Source organism: Desmodus rotundus, chromosome 5 (assembly GCF_022682495.2).
Source record: "Desmodus rotundus isolate HL8 chromosome 5, HLdesRot8A.1, whole genome shotgun sequence".
Taxonomy (NCBI): Eukaryota; Metazoa; Chordata; class Mammalia; order Chiroptera; family Phyllostomidae; genus Desmodus; species Desmodus rotundus.
This window is the reverse complement of record NC_071391.1, coordinates 15,490,776-15,509,136: the sequence shown is the minus strand read 5'-3', so window position 1 is coordinate 15,509,136 and position 18,361 is coordinate 15,490,776. Positions and strand designations below refer to the sequence as shown.

The following is an 18,361-nucleotide window of genomic DNA, read 5'->3' as shown; positions in this document are numbered from 1 at the left end:
ATGCTCACAGAGAAGGGTCTCTGATCTCTAACACACCACTTAGTAAGGGGCATTTTTCTTCATTTCTCATCCTTTTCTTTTTCATTTAAGGCTTTTTACCTTATCTCTTTTATTGAGTTTTTATTCTACCTCAAGTGCTCGCTGTATCACTCAGCTGTTTGGCACAGACTTGTGGGGACTTGCTTCGCCTGTGTAGGCATGCCTCAGAAATGCGAGCTTACGTTTCATGGGACAGACCTCAGCCAGGAGAGGCTGTGGCTCCCATCCTTCAAATGAACTGTTCTAAGGCGTGTTTTTCAGAGGGACCCTAGTAGGGCTGAGCCCCATTTGTCCAGCTTAGTATGGTAACCAGCTCCGCAATGAACTCTAATGGCTTTCTGTTCTTCCCTGACTGCACTCTGGCTTTTTGGATCACCTTCTGAAAGCTCCTTGCCCACAAGTCACTTTTTCTTAGTTTGGCAGAACATAAACTAAGTACTAGAAGTGGCTCCAGAGAGCAGACTCTGAGAGTAGTACTGTGAAACTGGAATCACTCACCCTCGGGTGGCACAAAGACCTCTTTGCTGGTGGTAAGTGAGGCGTGGACAGCCCTGGCACTCTCCAGCTTCACAGGTGTAAGACTCACCGGTGGTGGACTGGGACGAGATTCCGGTAGAAGGGAAACCACTGGCTAGTATGGTAGCTCTAGCACTTGGCCGGAATGTGGAAAATGGTAATGATAAGAATAGTGGAACTGGCTGACTCTTTTGTATTTATCTCCCTCAGAGGCCTTGAGGTAAGATCAGGTTCAGATCAACTCCAGACACCCTGTGAAAGCAGAAGGCTCTGTGGTAGCATCTTCTGTAGCTGGAGGGTGGACTGTGTTGACAGCCAGGCCCCAAATATAATCATAATTGTGGCAGAGCTGCAAAGGAAGCTGGGTCCACAACTTACACAGGTTGCTTCCGCTAAAGGCAGGAGTGAGGCCTGGGATGGAGATGTTTGGGTGCAGGCATTGAGAACTCTGAACTTCCAGATTTCCTGAGACCCTCTGGGCAGCAGCAGTATCCACCTCTCTATTATGGACGAGAGCAACCTCTCCGTGCCTGGACACTATGCAGAGACCTCACTTGAGGCAGATGCCTTGCTAGATGCTGTTCTCCTCCTGAAGATCTGCCTCCCCTCCCTTCAGATCTCAGCATTGCCTAAGCAAGTACGGGGGAATTAGCTTCTGTACTGGAAGAAGTGTAGGACCTGATTCATATGGACCAGCTGGAAGTGAATCTTGGGGGTGCTAGACCAAGAGCAGGGGTACTGGTTGACTATCAAGCTGGAAGGGAGAGACTGTTGGCCTGGGGGGATTTCTCTTATGATTCAGGATTTAATGGCCCAGCAAAAATAACTCAAGCCAGTCCTAATACGCTGCTGGGCAGGCTCCTTGAAGCTTGGCCGATACCACTCGCTCTCAACTGGGGGTGATTTTGCTTCCCCAGGGGATATTTGACAGTGTCTGGATATATTTTTTGTTGTCACAACTGAGGGTTGCTTCTGGCTTTTATTGAGCAGAAACTAGGGTGCAACTAAACTTTATACATTTTATAGAACAGCTCCCCACAAAAAAAGAATTATGTGTCCCAAAGTGTCAGTAGTGCCGAAGTTGAGAAAACTGGAGCTCTTTTGGCAGAGGATCGGGGAAAGGGTCAGGAGGAGATTGGAGGTGGAGATTTGAGTAGATTATTTTTTAAGGCTAGGGACGCAGTATTTACCCAAGTTCCTGGGCGGGTGCACACCCCTCACTCTGGAAATACGGCATGCCCAGTGCAGGGCGCAGCACCTTTGAGAAGCTCGCTGCTGATTGGCCTAGGATCCCTAGGTCAGGATTGACTGTGGGAGATGTGACCGTGGAACTGGTCCTCAAGTATCCACGAAGGTGATCGCATTCCGATGTAGCAGAGGCCTACTTCAGGGTGGTGGCACAGACCGTCAGAGCTACGGTAGACACAGACCCACAGGGGGCATCAGGACCTGACCTGCAACCAGTGTGTCTTGACCCACCGTGATGCCAGCAGAGCATGGTGTCCCGAGGGCAGTGTGGATGGGCGGCTGACTAGGGTGCTGCTTGACTTGTATAACGAGGGGAAAATCAAGTACCAGCAAGTAGGCTGATGTCAGCTGCCACACAGAAAAATCACTATCCATCACCTGGTTTTCAGATGTGAGCTTTCAGGCCCATATCCCATGGATTGAGAGGGAGGCTGGGTCTCTTTGAAGAAGTACTTTGCAACATCCCTGCAAGTATAGACAAATGTTCCTCCAGTCCTTCCTTAAGAGGACCGCAGCTCTTTGTCAGACTGACTGTATATCAAGGAAAGATAATATCCAGCCCTTTGAGGGCTGTTGACTATAGGTTCTGAGCTGATCCTAGTACCAAGCAACCCTTAAGCAATAGGCAGGAGCTGGCAGGTAGATGGTCTAGGCTCTCATCCTTCTGAGGGACAAGGCATAGCCTACATGGTTCTTTAGAGGGTTCCTAGCAGCCCTAAGGGTTCTGTTGCCCACAGCAGCAACCAGCTTAGTAACACATTCCTTGTTGGCCTTCCCTACTTCCCTGCCTCTCTCTTCTTGCTTCATCACTTTAGCTTTCTGAGATCACCCTCCAAGGAAGTAAACTACCTGCACTGCCATCCTTGTCTTTGGTTCTTTAATTTTTGGGGGAGAGAGGTGGGGAGGGCAAGGGACTAGAACTGGGACAGGCAGAGAGCAGAATTGGATGCTCGGGACTCCAACACAGTGGGTGTCAGCCCTCTCTTCTTTCTAGCCCTTCTGCCGACCAGCTGGGGCCCTGGGGCCAGGTCATACTCCGACCAGGACAGTGGCTGCGGCCCCAGGTCCCCTCCCACACTTGGTGGTGTTTGACTCTTACACTTTCCTGTGCTGGTGGGTAGAGGTCTCATTGCGATTTTGCTTTCCCCGACCGTGAATGAGGCCAAACGTCTTTTCAGGTGTTTATGTGCCATTTTTGTTTCCTCTTCTCTGAAATTTGTGTGAGTCTTTTGTCCAGTTTTCAATTTCTTGTTTGTTTTTTGCTTTGTACGGGTTCTTTATTCTGCTTACTAGTCCTTATTGGTTGTATGTATTGAAAATACCTTCTGGTTTGTAGGAAGTCTTTTTACTTCCTTATGGTATCTTTTGATGAGCAAAAGTTCTTAATTGTAACCCTGAATTTATTATTTTATCTTTTTATTTTGCGCTTTTTATATTGTTTCAGAAATCATTCTCTTTCCAGAAGTCTTAGATATTCTGTATTGTGTTGTAAATATTTTATAGGTTTGCCTGTTACATATAGCTTTTTAACCTACCTTGTATAGATCCCCCCGCCCCCACCGGCTGCTTTTAATATTTTTCTTTGGTTTTCTTTTTAGTGGTTTTACTTTGACTTATCTAGGTGGGGTTTTCTTTTTTTAAAAAAATTATTTATTTATTTTTAGAGAGGGGAAGGGAGGGAGAGAGAGAAGGAGAGAAACATCAATATGTGGTTGCCTCTAGTGCACCCCCTACTGGGGACCTGGCCTACAACCCAGGCATGTACCCTGACTGGGAAACAAACCACTGACCTTTTGGTTTGCAGGCCGGCCAGAGCTAGGTGGGGTTTTCTTTGTGTGTATATATTTTGCGCAGAGTTGAACATCTTGAATCTGTGAGTTGATATTTTTCATTATTTTTGGAAAAGCTTAATAAAAGACTGCTGGATTCTCATATCTTCTTCTGCATCGAGTCTTTGCAATATCACATATCACGTAGCCTCTGGAAAATTATTATGAAAACAGTTCAGCCCCTTGGAAAGGGTTGTGGGAACCTTTTGCAGTCCCTTGACCGTGCTCTTGAGAACCACCATCTAGATTTTGGTGTTAAGGTTATACGAACCTCCTGAAATAAGCTGGGGAGGGTTCCCCTTTTTTCCTGAATTCTGGAATAATTTGTGTAAAATTGGAATTATTGTTTTTTGAATGTTTAATAGAACTTGGGAAATCTTCTGGTCCTGGAATTTTCTTTATAGGAAGATTTAAAATTCTATAGAACTATTCAGGTTTGCTATTTCTTCTTGAGACTATTTTGATGTTATATTTCAAAACAATTTTTCCGCTTCATCTCAGTTTTCAGATATATTGAAATAAGTTCATTGGCATTATCTTTTTTAATTTTTTAAATTATTTTTTATTGATTATGTTACTACAGTTATCCTGATGTTTCCCTCTCTGCCCCCTTCCACACAGTACCCCCCACCCCCTCAGGCAACCCCCCCCACCCTTGTTCATGTCCGTGAGTCATGTGTGTATCTTCTTTGGCCACTCCCTTTCTTTACTGTACTTTATATATCCCCTTGGCCATTCTGTAACTACCTATTTGTACTTTTTAATCCCCTCACCTCTCACCCATTCTCCCACACCCCACTCCCATCCCTTTGTCTTTACCTTTGGCATTTTAATTATGATGTGTCTTGGGGTGGGCCTCTTTGCATCCATCTTGTTTGGGGCTCTCTGTGCTTCCTGGACTTGTATGTCTATTTCCTTCACCAAATTAGGGAAGTTTTCTTTTATTATTTTTTCAGATAGATTTCCAATTTCTTGCTCTTTCTCTTCTCCTTCTGGCACCCCTATGAAGCAAATAGGGGTTGGACTGCTTAAAGCTGTCCCACAGGCTGTTACACTATCCTTGGTTTTTTGGATTCTCTTTTCTTCTTATTATACTGATTGGTTGTTTTTTATTTCCTTATGTTCCAAATCAATGATTTTATTCTCGGCTTCACCCACTCTACTGTTGTTTCCCTGTTACTTGTTCTTTATTTCAATTAGTATATCCTTTGTTTCTGACCGGATCTTTTTTATGCTGTTGTCCTTACTAAGTTCCTTGAGCATCCTTAAAACCAGTGCTTTGAACTGTGCACCTGATAGATTGCTTATCTCCATTTTGTTTAGGTCTTTTTCTGGAGTTTTGATCTGTCCTTTCATTTGGGCCATGTTTCTTTGTCTCCTCATTGTGGCAGCCTCCCTGTGTTTGTTTCTATGTATTAGGTAGAGCTGCTTTGACTCCGGGTGTTGGTAGTGTGGGCTAGTGTATAGGTGACCTGTAGGGTCCAGTGGTACAGCCTCCCCATCACCCAAGCTGGGTACTCGAGGTGCACTTTTTGTGTGGACTGAGTACACCCTCCTCTGTAGCTGAGCCTTGGTTGCTGTTGGCAGGTCAATGGGAGGGATTTCCCCAGGCCAATCAGCTGCAAGGATTGGCTGTGACCATCTACCACCAACCTCCACCTTCTGTGGAGGATCAGCCGTGCAGGGGCAGGGTGGTGGTGCTTCAATGTGGTCTGTAGCTGTCCACTGGGTGCTCTGGCCCAGGGGTTCCCATGGGGTGCAGGCCAAGGTCAGTCCCCACCTTTGTTTCCCCTGAGGCCACCCTGCCTGAGTTACAAAGCAATCTGAGATGGCTGCTACTTGTGCTGGGCTTGGAGATTCCCAGGCAAAGCCAAGGTGTGAACCCAGGCTGGCTGCTGCTAGTGCTGGGCCTGGGGCTCACTGAGGCCAGCTGTTGCTTGTGTGATGGGAGGTAGGAAGTTGTGACACAAGAGCCAAGACCAGCCATTCATATGGAATAGCACCTTGGGTGGGCCTGTAAGGTGGGTGGAGCGGAGTCTCTGGGGATCTCCAAGGTAGATCAAACAGTGTTAGCCAGGTTGATGGAATCTTAGTATGATAGCTCTGTGTGTGGAGGACCCAGAAAAGGGACAGTGGCCTCTGCCTGCCTTGATGCCAGACACCTCAACCTCCCCCTGCATGCCACTGGTGCCCCTCAAGCCATCTCCTTGGTGCCAGAACCCAGAGGGGGTGAGTCTGAGTAGGTGAATCCATGTGTGGGTTGTGAGGACTTATCTTCCTGGCACTGGAACCCTGAGCTGGGGGTCTGGTGTGGGGCTGAGACCTCTCGCTCCCGAGATATCCCTCCCGAATTTTTATCTATCACATGTGGGTGTGGGACCAGCCTGTTCTAGGTCTGTGCCCCCTCACCAGTCTGGATGGATGCGGTTTCTCTAATTCCGTAGTTGTCAGACTTCCATTCAACTTGATTTCTGATGGTTCTGAGCGATGGTTGTTCTATATTTTAGTTGTAATTTTGATGTGGTTGTGCGAAGAGATGAGCCATGTTTACCTACGCCTCCATCTTGGCCGGAAGTCCTCTCAATCATCTTATCTTTTCCATATATGTAGCATTTAGAGTTGTTTTCCTTTTCATCCCAGTTATTTGTGCTCTTTTCCTTTACTTGATTAACCTTACCGGAATTATGTCAAATGTGAATTTTATTCATCTTTTATAAAACCAGCTTTTAGCTTTATTGTGAGTTTCTGTTTTTTAAATTCATTTCTGTGTTTTATTTTTACTTATTTTCTTCTGTTATCTTTGGGCTTATTTTGTTGTGATAATGTCTTTTTTGTAGTTAATCTGCAATCATGAGAATTTGTAAAGCTTACATGCGAATACTTTTATTTCCTTGACTCTGGTTTTCTAAGCATGTGAGAGTAGTAGTTTTCAAACTTGGGAGACCCGTCGTCGGGTGGTTTAGTTAATCTAATTATATGGTCATGGCTAGAATTAGTAGCTTATGGCTAGAAATTTTTTTAAAGTGATGCAATAACAGAATAAAAAATACAGTGTTCACCAAATGCTCTATGGCTAGTACTGTACACTAAGGTTAGTCATTGTTCTGTGAAACTTTTATTTTAAATGCATACATGCACATGTATTCACACACACCTGTGTCTGTATTGAGTCACAACATAAAACGTGTTTCTTATTGGATGTAGCTTTTAGGGTTTTTTTTTTTTTTTTTTTAAAGACGGTTTGAAAACCACTAACCTTAGTGAAGATTTTAAACCCAGTTACAGAAAGTAAACGTCAGGGAGCTGGCTGAGGGGACAGGTTTCGTGACCCTGTTTGAGGCCTGTGCTGGGGCCTAGGACCACGACCAGGCTTCCCGTGTAGTTCCCGGCCTTTCGATGTTTGAGAACCACTGAGTCAGGATCTCCGTAGACCTGAGAGCCTGTTGGGAGCTTCTGACTTGGAGCGGTGGACTGCGATGCACCTCCTTGCGTGCGTTTGTCCCGAGGCCTGTCTTTGAGGGAACACCTGAAGTGGCAAGAGCTGTTGGGGCTGGGGGGCTGGAGGTGGAATGAGAGGCCGGGCTGGGGACATCCCGTCGGTGGTTAGAATGACAGAAAAAGTGGAGTAGCTCTGATGCTTGCTTATTTGTCGTAGAATGGATTAGCACATACCGAGTAGCTGATGTATATACCGCAAAGATGATAATCTCTAGCCTTAAAATGTATGAACTTTCTTACATTAGCCTGTGACAGGCAGACTTACTGTGTTCCAGTTCCCGTCTCAGCGAGATGCAAGTGGAAATCATGCATGACTTTTCAGCACATTTTCCCCGAAGAGCTGATAATGATGACAGCGGTCAGGTCTGGGAGGAAGCAGTTTCACAGTGTGGGCGGTGACTGGGGGGACTCTGTTTAGCCAAAGTGAAAACAGTTGATAAACCCTGAGATAGTCTATGAGCTTTTCAGTTATTTCCCTTTATAATAATAGCTTTTCTGAAAGATTAGTGAGTAGAACGAGACCACAGGGTACATTGGGGCTTTGACGGGTGGAAGGCTGAAGGATTGTGTTGCAGTAACTTGGTGAGTCTGTGGCGTATGCACAGTCGCACTCCGGGGTCGACCCTCCCTATGTAGTATCCAGGCATCAGAGAGGGGAGGTCTGCTCAGTAAGGGTCTTAAGTTGTAGTCTACAGGGGAACTCTGTGCTTTCAGCGGAGAACCAAGAATTTTCTTCATATCAGTCAGTGATGCTTATTGGCTGAGTAGCAAGCCCACCAGTACTTCGTAGCTTAGAAACAACAACAATCCCATATTTGCTCAAGGTTCTGCAGACTGTGTAGAGCCTGGTGGGGTGGTCCACGTCTGCTTCACGTGGCTTCTGCTGGGCTCCTCCTGAGGTTGCCTTCAGCCGGGAGCCCCGCTTCCTTACAGCATGGCGGCTGGGCTCCAAGAGGACAGAAGCACCAACTCTAGGGCCCCTTAAGGCTGGGACTTGAAAGCCCCAGAATGTCACTTCTGACACATTGTCTTGGTCAGACAGGTCACAAGGCTAGCCCAGATTCAGTGGGAAGGGAGGTAGATTCCACCTACTTCCCTCTTATTGGAAAAATGGCGTGTACATTCACTGATGAGGAGAGTTGTCGGCATCAGTCTTTGGGAATTGATCCACCACCCCGACTCTTCTCCCTCCCTCCCTCCCTCCCTCCTCCCTCTTCCTCTTTCCCTCCTTCCCCATTCCTTCCATCATTCCTTCCTTCTATCTAGATATTTCAAGTACTGCTTTTGTTATAAAACATCAATGTACATTTTAAAGATTAAAGGATTTTTGAAAGTAGTTCTTTTTTTTAAACTAAAACAAATTAATGATACGAGAGAGAAAGAGAGAGGGAAACATCAATTTATGGTTCCACTTATTTTTGCATTCACTGGTTGCTTCTTGTGTGTGCCCTGACCGGGGATTGAACCACCCGCAACCTTGGCGTATTGGGATGATGCTCTAACCAACTGAGCTACCCTGCCTGGGCTAAAGATTGAAAATTAATCTTTTCTTCTCTAGTATCCTTGCTATTTTATCGATATTTTTCTAGTGGTATTTCTGTATTTTGCATCATTACAGTTTTGTCTTATCTGCCTTACTAGAACGCAGGTTCCTCTAAGGTGGGGTCTCAGCTTTCTTCTTCGTTTTCTTCGTAGTGCATGGCAGTTGCTCAATAGAGAGTCGAATGAACGAATGAATGAAAGCAGGCTTTAGAACAGCCGAGCATCCGTCTGTTCAGATGAAGCATCAGCGTGTGATAGGCAGTGTCTAAAAACAAAACGGAACAGCAGCCTAGCTGTTCCACTTCCAGCTTTTCTTCCTCGGTCAGCGCCCCTCTCCCTAGGCCCCTCACATTTACCAGCTGATGCTTGCGGTGAGTACCTGTGTATGGGATATAGTTACAGTTTTACATTAAATATCAGTATTTATGCTAAGTAGTGCATGTAGTATTAAACAGTAAAGATATCGCATATATTCATATATACAAGGAAGGCTCACGTTTCCTTCTCATTACTTCATCAAACCACTGACAGGAAAAAGTAGGTGTATTAAAAGTTAAACAGTTCTTTCCACGGTCACTTGCCCTAAATACTCCGTTCTCCTCCTTTCTCCTCCGGGGGGCCAGGAGCGGGAGGAAGAGGCCGTCTGTGTCATTATGTGTGCGTCGGTCAAGTACAACATCCGGGGTCCTGCCCTCATCCCAAGAATGAAGACCAAGCACCGCATCTACTACATCACCCTCTTCTCCGTTGTCCTCCTGGGCCTCATTGCCACGGGCGTCTTTCAGTTCTGGCCGCATTCCATCGAACCCTCAAACGACTGGAGCTTGGAGAAGCGCAGTGTCCGAGACGTGCCGGTGGTCAGGCTGCCAGCCAGTAGCCCCATCCCCGAGCGGGGCGATCTCAGCTGCCGAATGCACACTTGCTTCGATGTCTACCGCTGTGGCTTCAACCCCAAGAACAAAATCAAGGTGTACATCTACCCTCTGAAGAAGTACGTGGACGACTCTGGCGTCCCGGTCAGCAACACCATCTCCCGGGAGTACAACGAACTGCTCACGGCCATCTCAGACAGCGACTACTACACCGATGACATCACCCGGGCCTGCCTGTTTGTCCCGTCCATCGACGTGCTGAACCAGAACACGCTCCGCATCAAGGAGACAGCGCAGGCACTGGCACAGCTCTCCAGGTATCTGGCGCTTTTCAGACTGGAGCCAAATCCTGCAGGGAACTAAAGGGAAGGAGAGGGAGAGGGGTGTTTCTCCTCCTGCGCTGACTCCCAGCTGCTGTTTCTTTTCTCATGGGAGGGGGCGAGTATGGGCGAGGATGGGCGAGGAGCTTGCAGCACCGGGCCAGTGCTATAAGCAGCTGGCGCCTGCCAGGGAGAAGCAGCCGTCGGCCTTCACTGGGGCTGCTGGGGGCCGAAGCTTCTTAGGGTTCACAAACTAAGGAGAGCTCATCTCCCCACACTTTTTCTTTTATGCTTCCCCCCACTTCTTTGTTACTCACAAATACATATTCAGTGGAAAAGGTCAAAAACACAGGTGAAAAAAGGAAGAGTGTAAGCCTCATTCCATAACCCGTTTCTGAGAATCATTACTAATGTTTTGATGTTACATTTCAGTCATTTTTGTATGAAAACATATGCATGTGGATTTTTGCCAGGAATGGGATCACATACTACATGCTGTCTTGCTGCCTTTTTCCCTTAAATATCTCATGAATATATTTTCAAATAATTTCATATTCTTTTACTACCTAATTTTAAGGGCTGTACTGTATAACATTCCATTTTGCATATGTTCCATAATGTATTTAACTTATTTTTTGTTTTTTTCAACCCAATGGCACACATTCAGAGAGTTTTCAGGTTTTCATTATCGTAAGCAGGTCTGCAGTGGAAAGCTTGGGGTGCACGCCCACCCATGCTTCCTTTCGTGGCTCCAGGCTAGTGCCTGGGCTGGGCTTACTGGAGCCTGCTTTGCACGCCTGACAGGTGGCCCTGTTTCCAGCTGGGGTGCTTGCTCCTCGTCAGCCAGTAACTGCCTCGCATTTTTGTTCCTTTGTCATCACCTGAATTCTCCTACTCGTTTAATTTCTTAACAGGTGGGATCGAGGCACAAACCACCTGCTGTTTAACATGCTGCCTGGAGGCCCCCCAGATTATAACACAGCTCTGGATGTCCCCAGAGACAGGTGGGTGTACTTGGGGTTGCCACCGTGATGGGTTTCTGATGGGTTTCTTAAGTAAATTTAAGACCCTTGTGTTCATGGGAAATCATTTCTCAGCCTTCTGGGACAGACTTGTAGTTAGAATTGTTTGTTAAAATAAAAAATCGCCCTAGGCATTTTCCTCCTCAAGAAATAGAGTTGTTGAGACCTGCCTAAGTCTGTTGTGGGGAACCAGTTACAGCGTGTGTTCCAGCATAGCATCTTAAAAACTATCTTTTCCCCCTGAGCCCGGGTTATGCTCTTCTGAGTGCAGCGCCCACAGCCCTGAGGTCTGGTTCACAATGGGCTCGCGTCCCTGTCTGAATCTGTGAGCGCTTGCCAGAGTAGAGCCACAGCGCGCTGAGGAAGAGGGCCCGGGCGTAGGTGACATCCAAAGTCTGCAACGTCGGGAGAGGAGACCACTCCGAGTTTCATTTTCTCTCTGGTGTTTTAGCCCATGGGGTTTTTGCCTTCCTTCCTCTTCCCACCTCCCCTCCGCTCCCCCCTAGCTAACCTTCCAAAGAGGCAGATGTGGGGTGGGGTGGCCATGGCTACATGGTGATGATTTTGAGTTCTTGACTATGTCTGTCAGCCCGTCTGTGCACTGACTGACCCACTCTGGCTGGGGGCATCCTGGAAACCCCAGGGATGAGGTGCCACTTAAGGCTCCTCTTTGGCACTGGGTTCAAGGCTTTGAGGAGAGCAAAAGCTCAGGCCCAAGATAAAGAGTCCTGGGCAGTACTCAAGGGATAGGATTGTTAGAAGTTTATGCATGCACTCATTTCTAACCGGTTTTATTACAGTTGATGTTAACTCTTAAAATCACTGTTACTGAAAGAGGTGAGTGAACAGCCCAAGGCCAACTGTGTTCTCAGTTTGTTAGAGGCTAACTTGTCGTTTATGAAAATCTACGCTTAGTACTGCCTTTCCCCAGATCATTAAATCTAAGCCGTCTTTACTGTAAGTATTATCTAGAGTCAGCACTGTGTTTCCATCTGTAAAGAGCATTATCACCAGGAGGGACGCGGGAGGACCACTCCGCAAGGACCACTCCGCAAGGTTGGCGTAGAAGCCGTTTTGGACAGTAGAGGGCAGTCACGCTACACAAGGTCTACTGGACCAGCTGAACCCGAAGATCCCTGATGTGGGTGTTCCTGAGCAGGCTCCTGTTTTATGGACTGGCTTGTTCTGGGAAAGGGAAATACTTCAGAGAACGGAGAAGGGAAGGAAAATAGCTGTTAGGAATGCAACGTCTTCCCCTGCTGTTCTGGGTTTGAGGCGGGCTTATTTCTGTTTGAAACATTTCGGTTTTTGCTGACATTTTGGTATATGTATCAGCATAGGAGAAGGATTTTATTTTTATTGAGTACACATGTTAAATGAGGTTTCATTTCTCTGCAGGAAAGTGTCAAGAGTGAGGAGAAAGTTTAAGTTCTTGCTAGGTCTCAGGTATTAAGGATCAGGAAGGTTAAATTGTGTCCCCAATTTATGTAGTTTTGTAAGTGATTAGAAGCAATCCTGTGGCAAGTAATGAATCACCATATAGTCCCTTCTCTGTCTTTGCATGTGGGAAATTAATTTTGAAACCTAGGTGGTCCTCTGGTTGGGGTGAGGAATAGAAGATTTGTTTGTTCCTTTTTCTTATTCTTTGCTCTCATTCCTGGATTCAGAGGAGGCAAGAAGCATGCTTATAGAATGGTTTCAGCAGGAGCTGCGTGGCAGCAGATCATTCAGAAACCAGAACACAGATGGACTAGATGAGATTGCTTCTAAGATCTCTGAAAGTCTGAAGTCGTAGGTGTGATCACTTAAGACTCATTTTACTTTGGAGAAACACTAGGGCCAGGGTAGGAGGAAATGTCTGCTCAGCAAATATCTTTTATGTTGCTTAAATCTGTTTTTATTTCTCTTCCAGTTTTCAAAAATCACACATATGATACACGTATACTTTCTTTGTACAAGGTTGGAACCATATTCTAGTGTATAAAGAATGAAATGTAAAAGTACACTTTCAAACCCTCCTCTCTTTTCACCCCCTTACAGAAAGGTAGTCACTGTTCTCAAATACTATGTATTTTTCAATGGCTTTCTACTCTAAATATATATATGTAAAAATACATATATTTAAATCTTAATTGGGGGCCTATTGTACTTTTTCATGCCTTACTTTACTGCCTTTGCTTTCCCAGATACTTTCTCTAATATTACTACCTTGGGTTCTTACTGTTCTGTCTTTACACATGCCTCTCACGAATTTCTACTTTGTGTGGGTGTGTACTTATTAATTTACACTTGTTATGGAAAATGGTAAACCTGTACAAGAAAGAAATGCTGGCACCACGGCCCCCCCGCCCCCCAGCTTCGGTCATCCTCAGCCCGAGGCCAGTGCCCCCATCTCCCGCCCCGATTATCTGCAGGGAAACGTCGTGTTTACAGCACGACGTTTGTAAACATTCCCGTTGGAGTCTGCATGATGAGAGCTCTTGGAAAAGCCTACCTGTAGTACTACTATCATACCTAAAAAAATTAATGGTAATTCTTTAATGTTACCAAGTATTCACTAAATATCTAGCCACTGTTCCAGTTTGCCTGTCTCACAGACATTTTTTACGGTTTGTGTGATTTAGTAAATAAATACAGGGTGGGGCAAAAGTAGGTGTATAGTTGTTCACATGGGACAGTAATACAATAATTAATAAGTAATAATACAGGAATAAGCAAACCGAGCTCCATGCACTCACAGCTGTGAACCTACTTCTGTCCTACCCTGTGTGACCAGAATTGGTCAGCATTTTTTTTTTTTTTTTGCAAAACCTGAAGCTTTATATTTGAAGAATTTGCAGGCCTGATTGCATGTGTGGTGTAAAAGAAAGCAAGGAATGAACTTGCAGAGGAACTGTGTTTATACTCTCAGAGAGGAGGAGAGGACTAGGAGAGAGAACATCTGGGCGAGGGCCTGGACTAGGCACCGTGAGTACAAGGGGCCCTGGGGAGGGTTCGGGGCCAGAGGAGTTGAGCAGAGGCAGGAAGCCCGGGAAAGCGCTAACAATGCCAGAGGACGCTTCGGGTGATCCGACACTTAGCCTGGTGTGAGTCTGATCCTCCTATCGATACTTTTTTAGCTGCGGGTTTTCTACCTCCTCTCTTACAGCTTTGGAACTGATCTCTGGTTTGGGGATACATAATGGGAAAACAGAATGTGCTTCTCTGAAATTCATTTTTCAGTCAATGTAAAACATGTGTTTTTTAAAGCAAGGGAGGCTTACAATATTTTCTCCATTACAATGTTATGGAAACATTGGCAGAAGAAGATACAGTGACTTAAAGTCGAAGTCTCGTCAACAACAGGGCTGGTGTGAGGTCTGTGTGACTAATGGCCGTCGTGGCTCTTTCCGAGAGGACGGATGGAGATCAGGCGTGTGTGATCTGTGACATAAGACACGCTCTGGGTTGCATGCTTTTCGACTACTGGTGCATAACCCTTACCTTACCCCCGGGAACAGAGTTCAGTTGAGGGCCTCAGGGGCAGAGTAACTGTAAAAGTGGTGTGATAGACCCTGCTTTCTTTCACACCCACAGCCCAGACGAGAGGGGTGCGGGTAGAACATACGCTGTCCTGTGTGGGCTGCGGGTGTGATGACCTAATCACCACGACCCCGGCGCACCTGGGCTGCCCACCGCCGGCCTGTGTGCTCCTCTGCACAGAGGTCGTGGGAGCCCGCACAGTCTGCTCGCCATCGTGGTCGTGGCTGTGGAACCCGCCAGATTCATGCTGGATGCATGCACTGCTGAGTGCTGATCGGGAAAAATAAGACCGTATGTTGGTGTTAAGAATAGTCATTGAGTTTTACAGAGTAGACTGGCAGCTGGAGTGATTTTTTTGAGCCTGCACATTACCTCACTCACCAATTCTTGGTTTCAGAAAGCTTAAACAAGCAGATTGGGATTTCCAGGGTGGTTTGAAACTCTTTGAACTTTAACCGGTCATGTTGGAAGGGAATGTATGCTGTCATCAGGCCCGGGGGTAGGGGGGTTGGTAGCAACCAATATCACAAAAAGTGTGGTTTCCCAGTTCAGACATTTAGGTTTAGACTGTGTGATGCCTGGAACTGGCAAAACTTGGAAGTGATTGCCCTAGGAAGTGATTTTGATGGCTTTGGGATCCCAAAGACAGAGAGCAGTGAAAGTCAGAGTGATCGACACCTGCTTCCTTTCTCTGATGAAGTGCCATTCTGCTGCTTGCTGGATCCAATTAAAACAGTGTGTTCACAGCTTTCTAATTGAGAATAAAAGCTGGTGCACACACCCTGCATGAGAAGTACTGAATGTCCAACTCTGGGCCTTGCTGCCTGCATCAGGAAGCGGGTTAACCAGGCTGAGCAACCTGAACGGGCGGTGACTGCAGGGAGAGGCCGCGCGGTTCATGCATAGCCCTGGGATGGCAGGGGGAAGGACCGCTTGGGGCGGGAACTGGAACTGGAGAGAAGCTGGGACATATGCAGCCTGAGATGTCACAGCTGCTTTCCGTGCCTGTTGTTTCCCGAGATTCTAGTCAGTGAGTGGGGGAGTGCCCGCGCGGCCAGTCTTCTCTGCAGACCTGCTGTTACTCCTGTTACTGTAACTGTAGTTGAGACCAGGGTATGACTTTTGGGAGAGGTGAATGGGATCTGAATAAGGTAGTGGAGGGGCTGGCTATTCAGAGGGTGTCCTCTGGGCTGTGATATATTTTAAAAATGGAAAGGAAGGAACAACTTCTGGGACCCTGGAGGCAGGCTGGGAACTCGGGGCCAGAGCGCAGCTGATGCCCAGGAGAGGCGATGGCAGACGTTGAGCACAGTGTCTTTCTGGAAGAATGACTGAGTGCACATGAGCTGTCGTTGGTAGTAAGACTCAGCTCCGGCAGGTCCTTGAGTAATGTCATTTCGTTCAACTTCGTTTCCTTATGACATCGATGAGATGCAGCAGGAGCTGAGCTCTTGTTTGTGTCCATCAGCCTGTGGTACAGTCGGTTTTGCTATGTGTCGTTTTGCTTATAGTCGCAGAACTTGACCATGACGTTAAGTGAGGACTTAACCGTCCTCCATCCCTTTCTACAGAACTTGTCAGAGTGAAGACCTTCTTTCTCATTGTTTGACAACATTTTTGCTTTCAGGGCTCTGTTGGCTGGTGGTGGCTTTTCTACGTGGACTTACCGGCAAGGCTACGATGTCAGCATTCCTGTCTACAGTCCGCTGTCCGCTGAGGTGGACCTTCCAGAGAGAGGGCCAGGGTAAGCTGCATTCGGCACAGCCAGGTGTACTGTGAATGCCGACTGTGTTCAGCCTGGGCATACTCAGCAATGGAAGCCCAGGGTCCTTGCAACTGCCATCCCCTCCGACCCCAATCCTGTTCATTCCTCAAGTGTTCTCTCAGTAAATGTGCAGTGCCACCTCCCAGGCCTTCCAGATCAGAATCTACGTGGTGTCCTTTACTCCTTCCTCTCCCTTACTTCTGTACCGGAAGGTGAAGTCTTACTGATTCTACATCCTAAATATTTCTCAGCTCTGTCTACCCTTTCCATCTGCCCTGCCCCCGCCACACGCCAGTTGCTGTCATTGCTGAAACGGCCTCCTAGTTGGCCTCCCTGCTTCTGGTCCTGCTGCCCTTCCATCTGACTGTTGGCTTCACGTGGCCCTTAGGATAAAGCCCAGACTCGTGAAAAGGTCTTCCAGGCTGCTCTATTGCAGGACCACTGTCTCCATCTCTAGCTTGCCCCCCCACCAACTTAGTTCTTAGAACAAGCTTTACTCTCTCAGTTTTTCTGGGCTACAAAACTTTCTATTGTCTGGAAATCTTTCTTCTCATTTTCATCAGGCTAATGACCTACTTGTTCTTTAGGCTTCAACTTGAATACCACTTACTCAGGGGGCACTTTCCTAGCCCCTGGACCAGCTCTTCTGTTGTCTGCACCCACAACAAGCCTGCGTTCCGCTGGGGCGCGCTCGCTGCGCCCTGTTGTGAGACTTGTGTGATGCCCCTCCTTTGGATTTCGGGTTTTGTAGGGGCAGTGAAGCTGGTGCCTGGTTTGCGTTTTAACTGCCATGTCCTTCGTGCTTGGCACATGCTTGGCTCACATTTTGGACACGTGAGTGAATGAAGAGCTGACAGTGTGGGTGTACGGGGCATTTTGTCCCCCATTTTTGTCTGTAGTCTGTTTAAGTTGTGCTCATTCGTGGTGAGATGGTCAATGAACTTTAAACAAACGTGATGATGATTCTTTACTTGTGTGCCAGGTGCTCCTGTACGAAGGTGACTCATTTGTACATTGCCCCCTAGAAATACACTGGCGGAGACTTAAAAGCCTACATATAGCATTCAGGCTTAGGGTGAGTCTCAAGGCAATAATTCGAGAACACAAGACGCCTTCCCAAAGCATCCCAGACGTCCCCGGGGGACCCTTCACGGGCTCCTTGTGCAGAGCCCTCTCCGGAGTGAAGGCATCTCTCTCCTCTGTGTGTGCGCCCTGTAGTGTGGGCTGGGACCACACTGTGGACTTACTGCAGACGTAGCAAATTTGTTACCTAAACAACACATAAAAAGCCGCGGGTGAGACTGAAACGTCTTCTACTCCGCCCCATGCAAATGCAGAGAAGTGCAAAGGAAGGTTGGATCCTTCATGAGCTTGTTGCTTAGATCTGCTTTCTGGGTATTTCTCTGTTAGTAGACTCCCACAGTTGACTTATTTTATTTTTTAAATTGAGATAACTTATATACCATAAAATTCACTCTTTGAACATGAAGCACTCTGAGTTTTTAAAAATTGAGGTATAATGTACGTATAACGGTGTGTAAGCTTTAGGTGTACAGTGGGTTGATTTGATACAATTCAGTGGTTTCTACCTAATTCCAGAACATTTTCCTCACCCCCAGCATAAACACAATACCCATCAGCTGTCACTGTCTGTGCATGAATTGAGAAAGGGGACTCTGTGCCAGCACGGCTTGTGCCCTTCAGGTGGTACGAGTTTCTGTCGCGTATCCGGTGCCCTCATCTGGCATATTCACGCAGCACTAGATATAGTAACTATAATGAAGCAGAGAAAAGTCGGTTGAACTTGAAAAAAGTTTACTCCTCTGCTTCCTATTTCTTTGAGCATTTACTTAAATTTAAATCAGTTGTGTCATTTTTGAAAGTTTTTTTTTAACCCTTTGCTTTACTGTTCCTGAAGTTCTTCTGGAAATTGTTTAACTCAATTCAGTTCAGTTCAGCTCAAAACTGTACTGGAGGCCTCTTTGGACCAAGAACGGCCGGGCTGATTTTGTGCCCCTGGGAACATTAGGCAACATATGGAGCCGTGTTTTACTGTTCTGACTGAGGGTGAGTGTTTCAGGAAGGACTCATAGGAGTCAGCATGTGGCTGCGCTCACACCGTGGCTTATTGTAGTAAAAGGATACAAAACATAGTCCACGGAGGGAAGCGGTGCATGAAGTGAAGTCC

General features: G+C 46.7%; 1 protein-coding gene across 2 annotated transcripts in view; it reads left to right on the top strand.

Moving 5' to 3' along the window:
* The window catches only part of EXT2 (exostosin glycosyltransferase 2), a 127,902-nt gene that overhangs the window by 2,222 nt on the left and 107,319 nt on the right, over positions 1-18,361 (top strand). For both annotated transcript variants that reach the window (XM_053923876.1, XM_053923875.1), the window contains exons 2-4: positions 9,296-9,861; positions 10,779-10,868; positions 16,036-16,152. In XM_053923876.1, coding sequence (XP_053779851.1) covers positions 9,326-9,861; positions 10,779-10,868; positions 16,036-16,152 — 743 coding nt within the window. In that variant the 5' untranslated portion in view covers positions 9,296-9,325. The remainder of the gene's footprint in view (positions 1-9,295; positions 9,862-10,778; positions 10,869-16,035; positions 16,153-18,361) is intronic.